The sequence below is a fragment of the Rhipicephalus microplus genome, chromosome 1 (genome assembly GCF_043290135.1).
Source record: "Rhipicephalus microplus isolate Deutch F79 chromosome 1, USDA_Rmic, whole genome shotgun sequence".
Taxonomy (NCBI): Eukaryota; Metazoa; Arthropoda; class Arachnida; order Ixodida; family Ixodidae; genus Rhipicephalus; species Rhipicephalus microplus.
The window spans coordinates 72,932,453-72,954,469 of NC_134700.1; the positions used below are offsets into that span (position 1 = coordinate 72,932,453).

The 22,017-nt window shown below is 47.2% G+C and overlaps 1 protein-coding gene across 1 annotated transcript in view; it reads right to left on the bottom strand.

Annotated features, from left to right (window-relative positions):
• Window positions 1–240: 240 nt before the first annotated feature.
• Window positions 241–22,017, bottom strand: part of LOC119178662 (longicornsin) — a 43,085-nt gene continuing 21,308 nt past the window's right edge. Inside the window, exons 2-3 of the mRNA XM_037429890.2 lie at window positions 3,070–3,114; window positions 241–447 (exon numbers count right to left, since the gene is read on the bottom strand). Coding sequence (XP_037285787.1) covers window positions 299–447; window positions 3,070–3,114 — 194 coding nt within the window. The 3' untranslated portion in view covers window positions 241–298. The remainder of the gene's footprint in view (window positions 448–3,069; window positions 3,115–22,017) is intronic.

Genomic DNA, 22,017 nt, shown 5'->3' on the forward strand with positions numbered 1-22,017 from the left:
TCCTATTGCACATTGGGATGTATGTGCGGACCACTGTGAACACATTTAACAGTATTCCTGCTGTGATGGGAATCCCTCTATGATAGTAACTGCTAAATAGAAAAGGCTGAGTACACACACCCTTACCCGTGCTCCAGTTTTAACTGGATCCACCCTTGGCTCAAGATACTAACCACGACGCACAGCACTCTATCGAAGCTTACAGACTGTTGAAAGATCTCCAGCATGACAGGACAAGGCTAGAGAGGGCCTCATTTTATTTGAAAGACGCCCTTTCGGCACGTATAGTCGAGCACCTTCAGCCCATCATGAACGGTGGCCGGACGGGAATGTGAGTGTCGCACATGCAGCGGAATCCCTGGCAGTAGCCCGTGCTTCCAGGGTAGAGCCGCATGCACCTCCTTTGGCAGACGAAAATCATTCCCCGCGCACAACCAAAGTCACGACCTGCGGCAAGTGGCAGAACTGACTTAACATAGTGACACCATGTTTTGCCATCACAAGTTGTCAGTCAGAGCAAAGCAAGACCCCTGTGCATGAAGAACGCAATTCGAGGCCCAGGAAATTGCCGATTATGCATCTTGTCAGGTCACTTCGTATGTCCTTAAGTTGATAATTTCCGTCACCGTTACTATCATATTCGACAAGTGACAGCAGGCACTGAATCACTGATACGGCATCACATACACACACACACACACCCACAACACACGCATTCATCGCGCCATAGATACAAAGGCAAGAAGTCTTCACCTCCAATCAGTCTATATGTATATGAAAGAAAGAGCATCTTAAGGCCTCTTTTCTTTTTCTTGGACCCAATATTTAAATTATATTTGTGACATTATTGCCAGAGGAAGTTTACGGGGTGTCCCTTGTAGCAATTGTAATATAAACGTCAAGCAAATAAAGTGGACGAAAAGACAGCTTGCCGCTGCCAGGGACCAAACCTGCGACCTCCGAATTCGAAAGTAGCAGTTTCGGTCCCTGCCAGCCGCGAACTTTCTTTTCGTTCGCTTTACTTTCTTCACACATATGTCGCGTGTACACTTGCTACAAATGACATCTTTTATCAAAGTAAACGGCGCGAAAAACGAGGACAGAGTAAAGGGAGGACACAAGCCGATCGCTATGGCTCGCCTTGTGCCTTTTTTTGCTCTGTCTTTGTTTTAGGGATGCTTACATCGACCAGCTATGTATCGTTACCAACTTGCCCAGTTTCAATACTATGACGTCCTTGATATCTTCATTGGCAATATTGTGTGTTAGTTCTCGTAATTCCGTCCATATGAAACATCCTGTCTGAGTAGGCGCGACTGCGATCGCCAAAGGGCAGTATATCACTTGGCTCGGCCACTAATACTCGCGCGCTTTCTTGAAAATTTGCAATTGGTGAGGAGGCGGCCCGAAGAGCAGAATAGTTATTGCGTACTGGACCTCCTGAAGGGTTAAAGTGGTGAAGTGCAACTGCTCAACGTTTGCTCAAAATCGTGTTAGGACGAAGCTTATGCTGGCCGCACGGAACCAAACATCGACATACGGACGATGTATAAACAAGGTCGTGTACTACTCATATTTCTTGCACCGGCTGAACCGCCATGCGTTGCATCTTCCAGAGGCACTAGCACCAAAGTTCCGTCTAGTAAATTTTGGAGAAAAAATTCTATGCTTAGCTTTAAGGCGTAGCCTAATGAGTGCAATATGTCGATTTTGCGTAAATTATAGTTCTCTCCGAGTCCGGTTGTTTATGGGGCACTGTCACAAAATTTCGTGGCCGAGATGGCCTGAGTAATTAATTCCTCGTCAAGACGCGTATACCATCTGCGAAATATCAACAGCGAATGTAGCTTCGAGGGTACTTTAAATTATTTCTGAACTTTTAGTGAGTGATCGACTACTTCACACTATCGACCTCCTCAAAGGGACCCTTGCAGACCTTCTGCTTCCCTCACGTGACCCCGCTACAGCAAGTTGAAATGGCCATATAGCCACCATTTTTCTTTGGTCGCGTTTGCTCCCAGCAGATTATCACGCAGCGGCTGCTCGTGAATCCTTAGCCGCAGCGCACGAGTGTTGTGTTTGATGACAATTCTGGCCCATGCATTGTTCGAATAAACTTCCAAGTGTGAAGCACGCGAAAGAGCATCACACTTCTGTATACGGACATAGTCGAGCATTGCACTCGCTAGGCGGTGATAGCTGCACCCTGTATCTTGTCGTTTTGGACACCGAAATTGACACTGGTTGGTATTAACGAGCCTATAATGAATTATCGATCACGCACTGCAGAAATTGTTGTGTCGTGTTATGATTAACAGGCCCCCAGGAACACATTGGAACAAAAAAAAACGCGAGGGCAACATATTTGTGTCAGTATCCCTTTACAATGCCGATGAACCAGTAAAGGCCAAACCACGAAGACGTGATGGCAAAGCAGGATAGTCTGACAGTGAGAGGAGAACTTGGAGCCATCACCACTTTTCTTCTCCTTTTAATTTTCGGTTGCTCCTGTACCCTACGTCACAAAGGGGTATGAGTTCCTCGTCACGTGCTCGCGTAAGACATTGGTACGTTTCCACGGCCGTTGCGTAGCGTGACTCTATTCACGACGCACAAGCAGCAGTTTGGAAGTTTTGATGCTTGACGCCATTACAACTAGCCAGAGGGCTGTGTTAGGTCACCAGAATTAGTACTCCAGTCTGACGTCAAGCTAGTGTTGATGTTGGTAGAGGGCTCAGGAGGGTTCGCTCTAATATCAAGATAAAATGTCTTATCATCATTTGCTGAGGTACACACTTGCTCAGAACTCGCTATGTATACAAGATATTTGTGTGAAAACGTAAACACACCTCCGAACAAAGGTGTCGGTACCCTTTTAAAGCCGTTTGCCCACGCGGTAAGCCGTCCGTCCCTATGGACGTGGCACTACTTCCATGCTTGTTGCCCTGCTACGTTACGTGGAAGATATGAGATGGATTCATGGAAAGTAAATAACAAAGCATGCCCAAAACGGCGTGAGGGCAGCGTGCTCATGAAAGTGGCATAGTGCCGTTCCAGGCAGAGACTCACGTTGACGCTGGTGGGCTTCCTCACTCTCGACGGCTGTTACCCATCCTGAAATAAAATTTTGTTTTGAATATATACTTTCACTGAATTATAACAACGCATGCTGAAGAAATGAAATAGCTTTTCTAACAAGTTCTCGTTTCACCTTCACATTGATATTTTCTTTTTTCTTTTAGTTTTTGACCATTTTTATAGCAAGTGCATTTTATTTTCTTTCTTTTTGTGCTCTGTATTTTGTTTCTTGCCTTTCCTACATAAAACTTGCGTCAAAATGTTTTATTACGTATTATTCTTTAGCTTTCCGTACAGTTGGTATATTATTGTTTTCAAATTGAGTTGAAAAGTTCTTTATTACTTTTTCATACTTTTATTCGTTCAATCATTCTAGTTTAGTGTTTCCAATATGCTTTTTCATCACCACTTGCCTGCCTTGTATTCAATCAATACAATATTGATAGGAAGGTCCCCCTGACAGCGTCACTTCAGGACAACCTCCTGTAATACTTATTAACCATGTTACTTGTATTTTCATGATGTTACAATAAACTTCAAACTTCAGAACCTTTCGTAGAAGTGCATCATCAAAAAAAAAAAAGGCCAGGCTTGTGTGGAAGGCACAGCACAGTCACAGCGAAAGCTAAAAGAGCTGTCTTTCTGGCTAACTGCTGCATCAACACTCGCTTGACACCAACTACGGCAATAATAATAATTTTTTCGTGTAAGAGGCTGGCATTCTATATGCTATTTCTCGTCATTCTTCTCAAAAGTGTGGTATCCGCTTAACACTTGCAAGGAATTTTGTGCCAATTGTTCATGCAGTGGGTAACGACGATGAGGAATTATGCCTCAACTGGGTATGTGCCACAGTTAATAGGTGAACAAGAACAAGCTTTTGTAAAGGGTTGGAGCATTGGACGACCCACTCGTTATGCTATTCGCAATTCGCCACGACTTGTTGTTCTTTCGCTGTTTTAAAACGCTTTATAAGTGGTATTAAAGCGATTGCTTTCCTGAAATCAAGCCTGCCTACGGCAAGTTTGCCAACAAGTCACAAGCACCGACGTGCTCCGGCACTCCTGTCATCGCGACTAAGCCCGGTACGATCGCATGAATTACAGACACACTTGAAATCACCCATGTGCACAATATTACGGTCAGGATCTAGCAAGGTAGCCAAGCTTTCAAAGAAGCTGGTGCGCCGTGGTGCATCGCCAAAGGAATGCGGGACTAGTTCATATAAGATTGCTGAATAACCTGCCTTGGTATAATCACGCCCAAGGCAGTACCCATATGCGCCTTGATCGCATGTACGTTTCAGCACCACTTATTTCCCGCGACGTGTCATGTAAAACGGAGCCCATTTCCCTTTTCAGATCACACCATCGTTGTGGGGCAGATAGGACAACATTTGATAGGGCAACATTCGATGTAACTTGATACCTCACTGGCACTTTGGAAACCTAAATGTTCATTTGTAAGCCGCCAGGAGTTTACTGCACGCATCCGCATAGCACAGAGGAACTGTACTCTGGCAAAAATGCTTTTATACTCGCCTCTTGGCAATTATTCAAACAAAAAGTTCGGGCGATAGCAATAAAAATTGGATCTGTGAGGGGCCTTTACAGAAATGTAGGACTAAAAATGCTAAATCAAAATCTTCAAAGCCTATATGAAATCGAGCGTGAGGCTCCTGGTTGCTATACAGCAGAAATCATTAATGCCAAAAACGCACTCAAGAGGTATGACGCTTTACGTTACAGAGGTTCCCGTGTACGATCCCGCAATACCCGTATTTCGCATTCATAGGAGCCCATATGTCAAGCCTTACTCTATGAATATCTCATTGATATATCAAACTTATACCAGGCTGTTACTCGGGAGGATTATTGGTCATTATTGTAGTGAAATTATGTCAGCATATAAAGCTTATAATTACAAAGAATTGTTCAACGCCTCTTCGGAAAATGAAAATCAACATCTGGTGACGCAGTTTCTATCATTTGTGACTCCTCTAACTGACGAGGAATGTGAATCTATTAGTGGGCCATTCACTATACAATTATTAGAGCTTGCCATTGAACAGTTACCATTGTCAAAAACGCCAGGACCCGATGGAATATCCGGCGAGTTTTACAAGACATTTAAATCATTACTGTATCTGTACTACTCGACATTTTCACGTGGAGTTTTAATCTAGAGACGCTTCCTCGCTCTTTTACTAAAAGCAACACTGTTTTCATCCCAAAATACTCAGAGAAAAAAACTTCTTTTCATTGACGGCTACCGACCAATTACATTGCGCAACGTTCACTATAAATTTTTACAAAGGTACTTTCAAACAGACTTCAATTTGCAATGTCGATACTCATTGGTATCCATCAGACTTGTGGTCTAAAAGGTCACTCAATACAGACTAACACAGACGTTGCTCGCACAGTATTGAAACGTTGTTCACACTCATATGAACAACTGGCATTACTACAAGTAGACTTAGCGAAAACATTTGATCGGGTTCGCTATTCTTTTCTGTTTTCTCTGCCCAAATATACCAACGCTGGCTCCACTATATTTAAAGGTGTGAAACTATGCTAAAATGAACGCTCAACCCGTTTAATAGTTAACGGCTATCTTTCAAAGCCCGTGTTTCTTAACTCGTCCGTGAAACAGGGCTGTCCGTTGTCGCCAATGCTTTTTGTTCTTTACTTGTTATCACTCTGCTGAAGTGAAATTCGATCTAGTAACGTCCGCGGTTTAAGTGCTTATGGGAATGAGGTAAAGGTATTGGCGTATGCGGATGACCTAGCGTTCCTTTTTACAGATCTCTCCAGTATGCAAATAATGGTGTCAACAATCAGAGAATTCGGAAAAGTTTCAGAGGCACGAATGAACTTTGCTAAAAGCTCGGGACTGTGGTTTGGCCCATGGACATATAAACCAACCCATTTCCAGGGTATATAATGATGTTATGTTCCGCCTAAATACCTAAGCGTTTTACTAGGTGCATATTGATCAAGTGCACATTATTTAAAAGTGTGAGTACCTGCCCTAAAACGCTATGCCCAGACGTTTAATCCTCATAACCTTTCTTTCTTTGGCAGAGCTAAAGCATGCAACCTGTTTCTCGCAAAAAAATATCCTATGTTCTGCAAATGCTATGTTGTTCGAGGGTTTATATACAAAATTTAAACGTATATTTGCAACCTTTATTTGGTCATGAACCTATGAACCAATGAGACGAGACAATAGTTTTAGACCTGTCTGTGTAGGGTGGTCTTGGGTTGGTACACCTCTTTATTAGACAACTGGTGTGGCGCTTTTCGTATTTTCGTGACTATACTCATCCACTGCTTCAATTATTATTGCAAGTGAATTTTGCACATGTTTTACCAAACGTAGTCCTAATTTCAAATTTCGCATCGCCTGCCTATCTGCAAGGGTTCTTGCGTGAAGTATATGCGAATCAGTGCGTTTGCTGACAGCCAAATTTTCCAATAAATACTTTTTTAAGACTCAATAAAAGCCCTATATTATGGTGTAATGGATGTGCTATTACCGGCCCCACTTTACCACTCACTATATTTTGGATTTTCTGGTCATGATGTGCTATTACGTGTAACAATGATGCCTATTTCAGCAATAACCAAGACATTTCTTTAAGAAGTGCATACAGAAACAATACCTGCAAATACCTGGTTAAACACCAAAGGCATACTTGTATCTTCAATGAACTTCCGTTTCTGTGAAGTTCCGGAAACAATAGAACACTGCTTTTTCAGTTGTAAGGACGCCGTCCTTTTTGGGACGTCCGGCAGAGGGCTTTTAAACAACGACTGCATTTAAATTCTTATACCATCCGTTATCTTCTCCCACCCAAACGCAATGACATGCCAGTTGACATGTTGTTGTTTATGGGCATGCATAGTTTGTGAAAAACTCGCAAGCTGGACAGGCTTGCGGAACCAATGGTGTCTTCACTATGTCACTTTGTGGAAATGACTGTGTAGCTAAGGGAATTTTATGACCAACTGCCATTTCAGTCAGACTAGTATACCGAGTTCATGAAGTGTGCTACTCAAATGCCCATTTAGACATTGTGTTGTATGAGATTTACTTTGTAACGTCCATTGCACACTTTTCGACTTGACGTTATGTATGTTGTACGCTATGTATATACGTAAGCTACATTTGTATTAAATACCATGTAAATGAAGAAACCGGCGTGGCGAAGTGGTAGAATACGGAGCGGGCACGCAGCAGACCCGGGTTCGAGCCCCACCGTGTCATTGATACCACGTTTTCTTTTTCAATTTCGAGTGATGTTGTTATGGACACTGGCGGCGGCTGCGGAGGACAACTACAGCACTGCGCGTGACCCGAGTTGTGATCTCATAACAGCTTTCGCTGTGAAACATGCATGTTAAACAGACCTTTTACTACGCCTTTCTATAAACATGAAGGGACGGAGAAGGAAGACTTGAAGACTTTGGGTTTGCGTATATGAGGTCCTGCTTCGCTCCTTGTGATGGAGGTTTACAATTTTCATCTTGTCCAGAGAAAAGAAGTGGCATTGATGCATTGTTTTGGGATGGTATCTGCCCCACTGGAACACTTCTCGCATTTTGGGTGGGAATACCATGGTAGATATTATACACCCTTTTTGTACTTGAAAAGGCAGTTCGTCATGTTGCTTTCCATCACTTCAACGAATAGATAAACTTCTAAGAAACCGTTACACTTAAGTTAGGACCGATTCCTTCGCTGTTGAATTTAGAATGTTTAATTGTACACAAAAATAAGCAGGCTGCAATAAAAATAAAACCTCATAATTAGTCATCGATTTTAGGTACTTTAAAGTTCAGGATAAGTAAACAAGGAAGTAGATGAACAGATAAAACAATACCAATGATTACAATAAAGTTATGTTATGCTAGCGACATGTGTATTACGCAATCGCTAAAACAATGGCCAGGGTATACTGTGAAATAAAACTCAACGAGGCGTCATGTAGCTCCTGTTCTATTCACAATAAATGGCTTATTTTAACGATGCATTGGACTGAAAGGCGATGCTCAAGCGTCTTATCACGAATATTAAAAAAAAAGACAATAAGGCAGCTTCACACTACGACAAGAATTACTTTCGGCGCCTACCCAGCCAGAGCGTAGCTACTTGTAGCTAAGTTGTGTAGACTTCACATTTGTACCTAAACGTTGAATGTGGGATTTTCGAGAGAAAAAACAGGATGTCCTTGAAAGCTTCATTTTTTTTATAAGACGAAGCAAGACCTGGTAGAAACCATCACTGATGTCGTCATACTGCTTCAATGTCCGCTACATCTATACAGAATGCTTGATAAGGCGTTCTCAGTACTCTAAAAACTTTAAACACGACGATTCTTTGTTGGGTTTCCCCATTTCCGGCATGAATGTGTAAGGCGTGTATTACAAAACTAGCGATTCAATGTGAATTGGTCATTTCATGTAAAGTTTGTTATTCTACTTTCGACAAAGTTAAGAAAGAAGACGAGTGAGTGAGTAAAAACTTTACTGAGAATGTCCGGTGCTATTTAGTGGGGTGGGGCTACAAGCACCCCAGCCTAGGTGATGGCCTTGAGTCCTTAGACATGGGCACCTTCCTGGGCGTGCCGGACTGCCCACAGTTGATCGGCGTGGTCGCGGCTGAGCAGAGCCGCCTCTCATCGCGCCTTGCGGTTCGAGACTGCCATGTCTACCCGGTTCATGAGAGACTGGTGCATGCTACCGGTGCGCTCCCACAACATCTGCTGCAGTGTCGCCCTTGCTCCACACACTTTATAGTCGTTGGATGTATAAATGTCTGGGTAACAGAGGCGTAGGATCACTGGGTTCGGGTACGTGTGAGTCTGTAATTGTCTTCACGCAACTTCCTGTTTCTTGTTTAGTTTTTCGTGGGGTGGTGGATATTTGCATCTGCTGAAACTGCAGTGTTGACTGATATCTCTGAAAGTTGTTATGCTATTTCCCCACGTCTACTCGGCACTGCGGACGAGACGTGAAGAATTTATTACTGACAGAAATAAATGAATAATTTATTTGCTATTATGTACGGCATGGTGCAGCAGCCTTCATCAGAGTTAACGTAGCTTTAGGAACCATTTTTCAACATTGCATACAACTGGGAAAAGATGCATTTCTGGGCTTACGCACAAATGCTCTCGGGTGAGGTGGGACTGGTCTCCCATGAGTGAAAACCTTGTGCCCTTGCTACATTGACAAAAATACGCAGCGTACATGAACAGAGGCATCAGGACACCAGGGGAACGACCCCTCATAGCTCAAGGCATGGTAGTTTAGCCTCTCATTATGTCAAGAAGGCCAGCGCCACTCTCATCCACGAAGGAGGCATAATTGTTTGCAAAAGTCACTTTATGTTCCCGTTATAACGTATGGTGCGATTGCCACTTTGCGGAGCGCTGTGGTGAACTGGTCGATTTATATAACATGCTTCACGAGGTAGAACGCTTCAGCATAAATGATACATGAATAAATTAGAGCAGTAAGTAAATATGTATATAAAAAAACCTCTTCAGAATGAATGATACATTGACGAATTAAAACAGTAAGTAAATAAGTATATAATAAAAATAAATCATGTACGAGTCAGCCGGGATTGACCCATTGCGGTGTCATGCAATCCAAAAGGATTTTTTTCCTAACGCCATTGCACAAATTAATAGGCAAGCATATATATTTCCAATGCTTTCACTGGGATTTCATAGGGCGGTATACCGATTGTAAGTGAGATACATGTCACTAAGTTCGCGGTCCTGTTTTGTTCCAAAACCTTGTTGAAGTAGAGGGGCTTCTAGGTCTGTGAAAGAAATACAAGATTGGTGGACATGTTCAAATAGGCGAAGGTGCAATATAACTTTTCGTATGTGACCTGTGGTTGTTGAATATCGTACGAGAAAGTGTCTCTGACAGACCGATAGAACGATCATTGCAGTTATAGCTTCATTTGCTGATATCGTGTAAAAAAACACTATGGCAATTCACTTTACTGCACTGCCTGCTGCCAGCTCTATGTCTCAGTTCTAAAATTGACTTGGCTAGGATAGCGTGTCACTTGTTATTTCTCGCACACATGACAAAAGGTGGTTCTGTGAGCAAAAGCTTCAGGTGATCATAAAGTATGAGAACTAATTTTCTTCCCGTAGACAATATGGTCCCACCCAGAAATCTTTTGCTGGGACCACAGTAGGTGGGAAAATATGCACAAATGGAATACGTGAAATTTAGGTAACGATAACGCTATCTTTCTAGCAAATGCATCCGATGTACAAACTGGCACCGTCAAAAGTTTAATGTGCGCCAGTGACAACGCCCCCCGCAGGGCAAAGTGTAGGTTACGAGGGAACGCATCGCGAAGAGTGGGGTGCCATGCGCGAACTTCGCGCTGTCTTGCTGGTTCGCAGAATTCCCGCTGATATTGCCCCGAAATAGGTGTATGGCCAGCTCTAACTGGTTTGTGTGAATAGCTCGCCGTGCGCTGCTGTGGCCGAATAGTTAGCGCTTTGCACTGCGAACCAAGAGGCCGCCCATTCGATTCCGGGCGTCGAAAGATATTTTAGGTGTGAAGCAGCAATGCTCAATCCCACCTCCCGTGTGAGACGCCGTCACCTGTAGTTACCGCTCCTCCCGCTAGAGGCAATTCTTACGAAATGTTTTGAAGAATTCACTAGGAGGCACTGCCATGGTTCACGCGCCATAAAGCCAGGTGGCGCGCTGTAGTTGAGCGCCTTCGTTTGGTGACACTCGATGGGAGTACATCGGTATGATTGCTGAACAGCTGTCTGACTCATCTGTAGCGGCTGCTTGGCGGGCTTGAGCCATTGCCGCAAAATGGCAGTGGCGTCGAGTTGACCCTCAAGTTCGTGCAAGGGTAGCTGAAGCTCGCTCGACGAAAACGCCGCCACGCCACTTTTCAGGAGACGAAGGCTCGCGCGGCTTCAGCATAATGTGAAAAAAGAAAAGCGGGGGTGACGTCTCATCACTAAGAACAAGAAACAACTACAATTTAACCAGGAACTACCAATAAGCGTGGGGCACCAAGTGAAACGCGCTTGCTGGAGCCCCCCTTCAATCCTAGCTCGTTCGCACGCTCATCAGGGTTCCCTCTGTCGAAGACAATGCTCAGCTCATCAACCTACTTGAGATGATCGCCAATGTCATTAGATCATTGATGGCCGGTCGACAGACACCAGCAGCACTAGCCGCAGAACAGCTTTTGGAGGCGCTCGTCGCAGTTCTCGATGGCGTTCACTAAATCAGTATGAACAGTCGAAAGCCCCGCCCCTTCGTGCTGCAGTGGGATATCCGATCATTACGTTTATATAGATTTCCACGTGGATATATATTTTTGTATGTGTGTGTGTGTTATTTCCTCTTTTTTAAACTTAACTCTTATCTCTCCTTCTTTCTTGCCTTATTCCCTCTATGCCTACTCTTCCCGAAGAAGCAGATAGGAGTTGTGCCTCTATAGGAGGCAGTTTTCAGCCTGTTCCCTCCCTGTTTCCTCTGTCATCGTGTTCTCTATGTATTCAAACAAAATAATAATAAATATACATATTGTCACGATGAGTCACAAGTACTGGGGGATTTATTAAACCACCAGGTAGCTAGTACTAGGACGATGCGTCAGTCGTGGCTGGCTCTCAAGCAGAAAAGAAGCACGCGATCTTCTTTTTTTCTCCAGATTGAGAGCCGCTCTTGCTGTCAACCCACTACGTGCTGGTGGCATTATCCCCCCTTCCGAAAAGAAAAAAAAACAAGTACCAAAAAGAGGAAAGGAAAGTACATAGCAGCACCGCGATGCCACTACATAGGCACGTGAAAAAAAAATAGAAAATTCGGATAAAGTGAAAGTGAAAATTGAAGAGCGTGCCAATATAGGAAACGTCAATGAACGAGAAAGTAAGTTCACAAAATAAACAAAAACACAAAGAACGCTGTACGGTAAAGGAAAAGTTACGAACAACGCGCAATAAATGGTTTCATGCGCAACACATGAACGACGTCCGGCCTCAGCCGTGTCCTGCTCCGTGCATGGGGTGTTGAGTCCGGAACCACTTCGTAGTTCACGTCACTGACGCGGCGTAACACTTTATATGGGCCAAAGTAGCGGCTCAGCAACTTTTCACTAAGGCCACGGCGGTGGACGGGCGTCCACACCCAAACTTGATCTCCGGGGCTGTAAAACACTTCTCTGTGGCGGGTATTATAGCGTCGTGCGTCTGCCTGCTGTTGCTGGCCCATGTAAAGTCGCGCGAGTTGCCGAGATTCCTCAGCACGCTCTGCGAATTCTTTGGCGTCTGTTGCAAACTCGTCTTCGTCCTGACACGGTAGCATTGAGTCTAGCATGGTCTGCACTTCGCGGCCGTAGAGAAGCCGAAATGGCGTGAATCACGTGGTCTCTTGCACGGCGGTATTATACGCGAAGGTCACGTAAGGTAAGATCCGGTCCCATGTTTTGTGTTGTACGTCGATGTACATTGAGATCATGTCTGCGAGGGTCTTATTCAGTCGTTCGGTAAGTCCGTTGGTTTGCGGGTGGTACGCAGTTGTCCTTCGGTGTCTGGTGTTGCTCAGTTTGAAAACTTCGTCCGTAAGCTGCGCCGTGAATGCCATCCCTCTGTCCGTTATTATACTGAAAGGAGCACCGTGTCGTAACACGATGTGGCGCATGAAAAATTGTGCTACCTCAGAAGCCGTGGCTCGTGGGATCGCCTGGGTTTCAGCGTAGCGTGTCAAATAGTCGGTCGCGACGATCACCCATTTGTTGCTGTCCACAGACATAGGAAATGGCCCGAGAATGTCCATGCCGACTTGGTCGAACGGCGTGCAGGGTGCTTCAATGGGCTGAAGCAAACCAGCTGGCTTAACAGATGGTTGCTTTCGGCGCTGACATTCCCGACAGCTCTTGACGTACTTCTTTAAGCTTGCTGAAAGTCCTGGCCAATAGCACCTCTCGCTCACTCTGGCAAGTGTCCTTGAGTAGCCCAGATGACCGGATGTGGGTTCGTCATGGCAAGCGAAGAGGACGTCGTCTCGCATGTCTCGAGGAACCACCAGGAGGTAAGCATGGTTGTTCGAACGAGCGTTCTTCTTGTACAGCACACCGCCTCGCAGGCAGAACGACGTCAACGAGCGGGATAAATGACGTGGTATGATTGCGCCCTGGCCCTCTAAATGATCAATGATTGGACGAATCTCTGCATCATCTCGCTGTCGTTTGCTCAAGTCTGATGCACTAACGGCGCCCAGAAAGCCTTCGTCTTCCTCTGCTTCCTGACTGACGACATGAAGGGGTGCGCGTGACAAAGTGTCATCGTCTTCATGCTTACGGCCGGACTTATGGACGATGGTGACATCAAATTCCTGCAGCCGCAAGCTCCACCGTGCTAGCCGACCTGAAGGGTCGCGCAGGCTTGCCAACCAACAGAGCGCGTGATGGTCCGTCACTATCTTGAAGGGACGACCATAAAGGTACGGGCGGAACTTGGTGATTGCCCACACGACTGCGAGGCACTCTTTCTCCGTAGTGGAATAATTCGCCTCAGCACGGGATAGAGAGCGACTGGCATAGGCTATCACTCTTTCGATGTCCTCTTGACGCTGAACGAGCACTGCACCGAGCCCAATGTTACTAGCGTCGGTATGGACCTCCGTGTCAGCATCATCGTCGAAATGAGCGAGAACGGGCGCTGATTGCATGCGCTGTCGCAGCTCATCAAAAGCTGCTTGTTGCTCGTTTTCCCAGACAAACGACGTGTCGTCCCTTGTGAGACGAGTCAGAAGTTCTGCTATCTGTGAAAAGCCATGAATGAATCGGCGATAAAAGGCGCACAAACCAAGGAAGCGCCGGACGGCTTTCTTATCGACAGGAGCTGGTAATTCGGCAACAGCGGCAAGCTTGTCCGGATCGGGACGGATTCCTTCGGCGCTAACTACATGTCCAAGAAATTTCAGTTCTTTATAGCCGAAGTGGCACTTCTGTGGCTTTAATGTGAGGTCCGCCGATCGGATAGCCTCCAGCACGCTGCGCAGGCGGTGAAGGTGCTGCTCGAACGTGGTAGAGAACACCACCACATCATCAAGGTAGACAAGACAAGTCTGCCACTTGAGCCCTGTGAGGACAGTGTCCATCATTCGCTGGAAAGTTGCCGGTGCTGAACACAAGCCAAAAGGGAGCACTCGAAATTTGTATAGGCCGTCTGGAGTCACAAAGGCTGTTTTCTCACGGTCTCGCTGATCTACCTCGATTTGCCAATACCCGCTTTTGAGATCGAGAGAAGTGAAATAATGGGCACGACGAAGTCTATCCAGCGAATCGTCGATACGTGGCAGCGGATACACATCCTTTTTCGTCACGTTGTTAAGCTTCCGGTAGTCGACGCAGAAGCGTAGCAACCCGTCCTTCTTTTTGACAAGTACGACTGGAGATGACCATGGGCTGTTAGATGGTTCAATAACGCCATCGTCAAGCATCTCGGTGACTTGCGTACGTATCGCTTCACGTTCTTGGGCTGACACGCGGTAGGGGTTCTGGTGTATCGGACGTGCGTCCTCGTACGTGATGATCCTGTGTTGAGTGATGGACGTCTGGCGGATCTTTGAGCAAGTTGGGAAGCAAGACCTGAACTCGAACAAGAGCGCTCGTAGCGCAGTCTGGTTAACGGTGGACAGATGAGGATTGATGTCAATATTACTCAGTGACGTGTCTGCGGTTTCCGACGTGAGACAGTTGGTGACGTTTGCTACTTCGTGGGCAAACGCTATCGAAGTGCCACGGAAAAGATGTCGATGCTCGTTGCTGAAGTTGGTTACGAGCAATTCAGATCGGCCATCACGAAGGTGTATTACACTTCTAGCTACACAAATGCCTTGCTGCAGGAGTTGTTCTAAATTTGTCTCAGCCACCACATCGCCATCGCCCAAACCACAGCATGTTACGTCGACTAGAACACTTGTTCGTGGAGGAAGCGTCACACTCTGTTCAGAAATACGGAGTACGTCTGCACGCCTTCCGTCATCCTGCACGTTGATTGCTCGCTGGGCTGAGAACGTGACGCGGCGCTCTTGCAGATCAATGATAGCTCCATTTTCTTGTAGAAAGTCAACCCCCAGAATGACGTCACGGGAACATTCGCGTAGAACAAGGCAGCTTGCTACGAATGTGTACCCTTGAATTTGTACTCTAGTTGTGCAGGCACCCAGTGGAGTTACAACGTGGCCACCAGCTGTCCGAATCTGCGAGTTATGCCACGGCGTGATGACTTTCTTCAGCTGCGTTGTCAGTTTCCCGCTCAGTATGGAATAGTCTGCGCCGGTGTCCACTAACGCATTAACTGCACAACCATCAATTGTCACTGCTATGTCGAGTGAAAGTCGGCCATCCTTTGCAGCAGTATGCGATGTCAGACCGGTTTCTGTACAGTTCTGCGTCAATGGGAGGTCTTCAGCGCTTCAACGTTCAGTGACCCCGCCCCAAGAGGTCGCTTGGTCTAGTTTTCCCGACGGGGGCTGGGAGACCGTGTGGTAGAATACCGCTGGGGCGTTGATGAAAATCGCCTCGGTGATGGCGAGCGCGACTGGCGCCCGGCAGATGGTGGTGCATGCTGCTGGGAGAGGTAGTTTTCGATGTCGCGCGGTCTCTGGCCGTAACGGGTTAGCGTTGAGTACGCAGAGAAGCCGCGAAGCCCAAGACGGCGATATGGGCACTGGCGGTACAAGTGATCAGCTTCTCCACAGTGAAAGCACAGAGGCCGGCGATCAGGTGTGCGCCAAACATCAGACTTTCGAGGAGACGTGCGCCGATCGTCGATGTACTGAATTGGTTGCACTGAACGATGGGCGACAGAAGCACCAGGGACAAAGGCCAACGGTGGTGGCGTGTACGTGCCTTCGTAGTACGGTATGTGCTGCGCTGACTGTAGTGAAACAGCAGGAACAGGATGGACGAATAATGGCGGCGATGCAGCAGGGCGTTTCAAAGCTTCCGCGTAGGTTGTCTCACGGCGGTATTCAGCAGGAGCTGGCACAGCTGTATCATGAGGCAAGGTGTCCCGGAGGGCCTGGTGCAGCTCATCCTTGATCACAGTTGCAATAGAGTTTACTGTAGGATGAGGTGTTACACCAGCCTCTTGTAACTCTTCACGTATTATACCACGGATGAGTTCACGTAGACAGTCGTTGTTGGTTCTAGTGGCGGTGAAAATGTCGGCTGTAGACATGCCATTGACTTGCCTGTTGTATTGGTTGGATCGCTGCTGCAGCATTTTTTCCATTGTCACGGCCTCGGACAAGAACTCCGCGACCGTCTTCGGAGGGCTGCGCACGAGGCCGGCAAAAAGCTGGTCCTTGACACCGCGCATCAAGTGACGCAACTTCTTGTCCTCCGTCATTCTTGAATCAGCCCGTCGGAAGAGGCGCGTCATGTCTTCGACGAACGTGGTCACAGTTTCGTTTGGCAGCTGGACGCGGGCCGGAATAGCTCGTTCAGCTCGTTCTTGGCGATCAGCACTGGCATAGGTCTGCAGAAGTCTACAAAAGAATTCGGGCCACGTCGTCAGCGGTTCCTCTCGGTTTTGATACCATGTACGTGCCCCGTCTTCGAGATAGAAGTAGACACGACCCAGTTTCGCCGCGTCGTCCCACTGATTCAAGGTGGCTACGCGCTCGAAATCCGCCAACCAGTCCTCAACGTCCTCATGCTCCGAGCCATGGAACGTCGCCGGTGCGCGTGGGCTTTCCAACGTGTAGCGGTTCGACGTCGTGCTTCCCATGCCGGTTGTCGATGTTTGCACCGAAGCGCTGGTCATGTTTGTCGACGTGGTGGGAGCAGTATCGTCGGCTTCCGGAGGCAATCCCCTGATTCGGCGGCTGGTCCGATGCACGGGAGTATTCACTGGCACTGGACTCGTATCGCGGCTTCCTGGGGGGGGGGGGGGGTCTGCAGCATCCGTGAGACTACCCAGCACCTCCACCAGTTTGTCACGATGAGTCACAAGTACTGGGGGATTTATTAAACCACCAGGTAGCTAGTACTAGGACGATGCGTCAGTCATGGCTGGCTCTCAAGCAGAGAAGAAGCACGCGATCTTCTTTTTTTCTCCAGATTGAGAGCCGCTCTTGCTGTCAACCCACTACGTGCTGGTGGCAATATAGAGGGCATGACAGCGTCACCAAGAAGCAGTTGAAAGTTCAATATAATGCTATCACAATGAAAGAAACTTTGCAAACACTAGATCATTGCGATCAAGAGTAGAACCACGAAAGCGTAATCAGGCCCATTGCATATCGCCTTGTGAACTAAAAGTCTCGCTTCTGTTGTTGGTGAATCCCTCACCCGATCCGTAAATGGCGCCCGTAACATTGGCTGTTTCAAACTATCCTTCATGACTACCGCAGGAAGAATACAAAAAAGAACTAACAAACAGTAGAGGTAAGCAAAGTATGGAAAATATTTTCACTAATAAATGTAATGCGAAGGTGACAGGTTGGGTGCCTTCATGCCTGTTACCTTTTCATTCACATTACTTTCTTTACATTTCCATTACAAATACTAGTAATAACATTCCAGTACATTCTTTGGCTCCAATGTTTGTTAGCTTTCATTATTGAAACGAGCTCTATCATTTATAATTCTTTCCTAACGGCAAGTACAACTTTCAAGACGAAAGTTCACGTCTTGGACATTTGAATCAAATACAAAGAGTATTTGTCACCGTGTGGTGGTAGAGTTTAGTATTTAACCTTTAAAAAGTGCTGTTTATGTTGCACAGTAATTACCTTATTATGATTATGTTGTCAAAATATAAATATTGTTGCAAACTTCTTTCTGTCTTTGAAGGGGCACTGCAACAATGTTTCGGCATGATCAGAAAGCGCAGCTAATTCATAGTAGGGCCTTTTCAGAGCCCATAAGCCAAACATAGTGCAGCATGTGGCCTGCAATTTGCAAAAAATACTCAGTCAGCTAAAAATCGCTCGTTCGCCTTTTGATAAATGATGTCATAAATACAAAAAATTTCGGCCGTACGTCCAAAGAAAAGAAAAGAAAAAACAGAGAAAATTTATTCCCAGTCAGCGTCAGCTTTAATGTATTGTAACTACTTAAAGCGCACTATTTGTATAGGGCCCTGCAGCACCTAAGTAGTCTTCGAAGGGCTCATTAAAGGACTTTATTGCCTCATGAATCGAGTCCCTCAAATTTCTTCGAAATCCATCATGTACGATCAAAGTGGCAGGCACTTACATTCATTATGCGTTTCCTCTCTGTTTTCAAATCAGCGGGTGCTCTGAAGGCTACTTATAGGGGTATGACAAGAATGCTACGTCCGTTCATCAGCGCAGGTGAAGACTTTAAGCCCTATTTTCTTTTTTTCTTCGGATGTACGGCTGAAATTCTTTGTATTTATGACATCATTGATCGAGAGGAGAACAAGCGATTTCTAGCTGACTGAGTATTTTTCGTAAACTGCAGGCCACGTGCTGCACTATGTTTGGCTTATGAGCTCTGAAAAGGCCCTACTATGAATTGGCTGCGCTTTCTGATCATGCCGAAACAGCGTTGTAGTGCCCCTTCGAAGATAGGAAGAAGTTTGCAATAATATTGTTACGGGAAGGAGACTGACTCAGAAGGGTAGTCACCGATGTATTTTCAGCCAGTTAGGCGAGCAGCGCCTGCCACACAGACTAGCTCGCGCCAGTCTATCTCCTTCGTCTTCTTCAGCTCCATGCACTGGCACGTAGCATGACCCCCGGCGGCGGAGGCACCATCTCGTTGCTTTAAAGGTCGTTATCTGACGCATTATTGTAGGGCTTGATCCGCGAGACGTGTACGATATCACTGGGCCGCATAGTAGATGATGATGGACAGATGGGGCTGATCTCGTAGGTGACAGGTGTTACTTGACGCAATATACGGTAGGGTCCCGTGTAATGAGACAGAAGTTTTTCGGATAGGTCCAGCCGACGATGAGGGGACCAGATTAAAACGAGGGTACCGGGAGCGAAATGTACGTCTCTATGTTCCGCATCGTACCGACGGCATTGGTTCGTTTGCGACGCCATCAGCCGAGCGCGAGCGAGCTGACGGGCATGATCGGCTCGCGCAATCGCGTCGCGGGCATACTCGCTGGTAGACGAGGTGTGAGCTGAGATGACTGTGTCCAGTGGTAAAGTCGGCTCTCTTCCGTACAATAAGTAGAGTAATAAGCAGTCCTTGGGCTTCTTCCGTACAGTAAGTACAGGAGAAGCCCAAGGCCTGCAGGATGGCTCAATGATGTCCTTGGCGAGCATTTTGTCGACCTCACTTTGGATGATGTGACGCTCGGCTGCCGACACCCGATATGGACGCCTATGAATAGGATGCTCATTACCAGTGTTTATGCGGTGGCTCATACCGGTAGCTTTCCCCAACAGACGGCCGCTGATGTCACAAACGTCGTTGTAGGACAGCAGAACCCGGTGGAGCTCATTAGTCTGCTGCGGCGTTAAGTTGGAAGCGGTCATCGAAGTAATAGCGCTGTCGGGGCAAGTGGCAGATTGATGTTGAGCGGGGGGGTCAGAAGGGGCGGCCATCGCGAAAACATCTACCGCATTGTCTTCTAAGGTGCACAGCAACGCCAAAGAGATCCCTTGTGGCAAAACTTGAGGTGACAAGCTAAAGTTGACAACTGGGAGGCACGTAGAACTTCCTGCGACGGACAGAATGGTGTGCAGTAATGTAATGCCACGGCTTATGAGGGCATTGGTGATAGGCGTCAGAACATAGTCACCGTCGGGAACTGGTTGTATTGAGACGAGCTCTATGCAGGTCAGTGTCTGTAGAGGGAGGCGCGCGTGTCCCGTTGTGCAGAGGCGACTCGGCCGTTGTGTAAGAGGTTCTGTGGCGGGCAAGTGTAGACGGAGCGTACTGGTCGAACAGTCTATGAGCGCAGAATGCGCGGACAGGAAGTCGAGGCCTAAGATTACGTCGTGGGGCATTTATCAAGGACGGTGAAAAGAACAACTGTGTGTCGATTGGCAATGCTCACACGAGCGGAGCACATTCCAACGATAGATGCTATTCCACCATCCGCAACACGGACGAACTGAGTGGTCGCAGGTGTGAGAACCTTCTTGAGCTTGCGGCGAAAATCACTCGTCATGACGGAAAGTTGGGCGCCGGTGTCGACAAGAGCAGTGACATATGCGCCGTCTACTTGTACGTCTATGAGGTTCCGTTTTGTCGGTATCGTCAAAAGAGGATTTTCGGTCAGTCCGAGCGATGCAGCGCCACCTCAGGGGGCTGCAACGCTTAGTTTTCTGTCGGGGAACCTCGTGGGAAAGTGGGGGAAGATGGTCGATGGGGCTGTGGAGAACGAGACTGGCGACGTTGGGGGGATGGAGAGCAGGAGTAGCGTTATTCAGAAGCAGGTTCCTGGGCAAAATGGTCGCGGCTGGTCTCATGGCGATAGGCAGGACGTGCATAGAAGGGACGAGAGGACGGTTGTGCATGAGGACCCCAGCGACTTCTGCAATGGCGAGAAATGTGCCCGATTCTGTGACATGAGAAGCATATCGGCTTGTCATCGTGTGTTCGCCATGCGGACGGATTACGGAACGTTGAGTTAGAGCCGGTAGGGAAGGGACGTGCAGGCGTGTATCGGGGCTGGTAGTCCGTGCGGAGATGCGGTGAGATAGAGCGAATTCCCAAGCTGCCGATTTCCTGCCGGACGACTGCTTGAATGAGAGGCAACGTAATTGGCGGAGAGGGGTCGGGGGACGTTGGTCCCACCTTTGCTGGAGCAGCCGCTTCAAGCTCGCGCCTGACGATTCGCGTCAAGTTGTCACAGGTGTCTCGTGGATGATATGTGTCGAGACATGAGGACGTCGCAGTGGTGTTCGGGAGGCGCTGGAACTGATGGGAGATGCGTCTGCTTTTAGCTTGTTGGAACCGGCGGCATTCTTGAATGATTGCATCAACAGATGACACATTGTTGAATACCAACAAGTTGAACGCATCGTCGGCGATACCCTTTAGGATATGCGCAACTTTTTCAGGTTCAGACATATTTTCGTCAGCTTGGCGGCATAGTGAAAGGACAGCCTGAATATAACCGATGTAGGGCGCCGTGAAGGATTGTGCGCGAGTCGACAACTCATGTTTCGCAGCTTCACGACGACCAGAGATGTTGCCAAAAAGCTCACGGATCTTTGCCTTGAAGCTGTCCCAGCTTGTTATGTCATGCTCGTGGTTATCAAACCAAACACGAGGGGTTCCGTCGAGATAAAAAAATGACGTTTGCGAACATAAGAGTGGGATCAGACCTGTAAGTGGCGCTGACGCGTTCGTAGAGGCGTAGCCACTGGTCGACGTCGGAACCCTCGCTGCCCGAGAACACGCCGGGGTCTTTGAGTGCGGGAAGCGTCACGAAAGTTGTTGCGGGCGCTGGGTTGACAGGTTGGGCAGAAGGGGGAGCAACCGGAGAGGATGTAGCCGAGTCTTGGGTGGTCATGTTGTAAGCCGCGAGGGAGCGTCCGCTTCGGAGTTCCGTGGCGAGGACGGGCGAGGACCCAGCACCTCCACCAAATATGTTACGGAAAGGAGACTGACTCAGAGGGGTAGTCACCGATGTATCTTCAGCCGGTTAGGCGAGCAGCACCAGCCACACAGATTAGCTCGCGCCAGTCTATCTCCTTCGTCTTCCTCAGCTCCATGCACTGGCACGTAGCAATATTTATATTTTGACAACATAACTTGATGGGAGTTGCCGAAATTCATTAGACGATGAACGTAGAATCGTGCTGCATCATTGCTTGGTGATTAGGCTCGTATGCGATGGTTCGAATCCCTGTCCCTTATCTTTAGATCCAACCAGTTTCAATACGTTACAAGTAACCGCACTTTACCGATAACGCGTTAGTT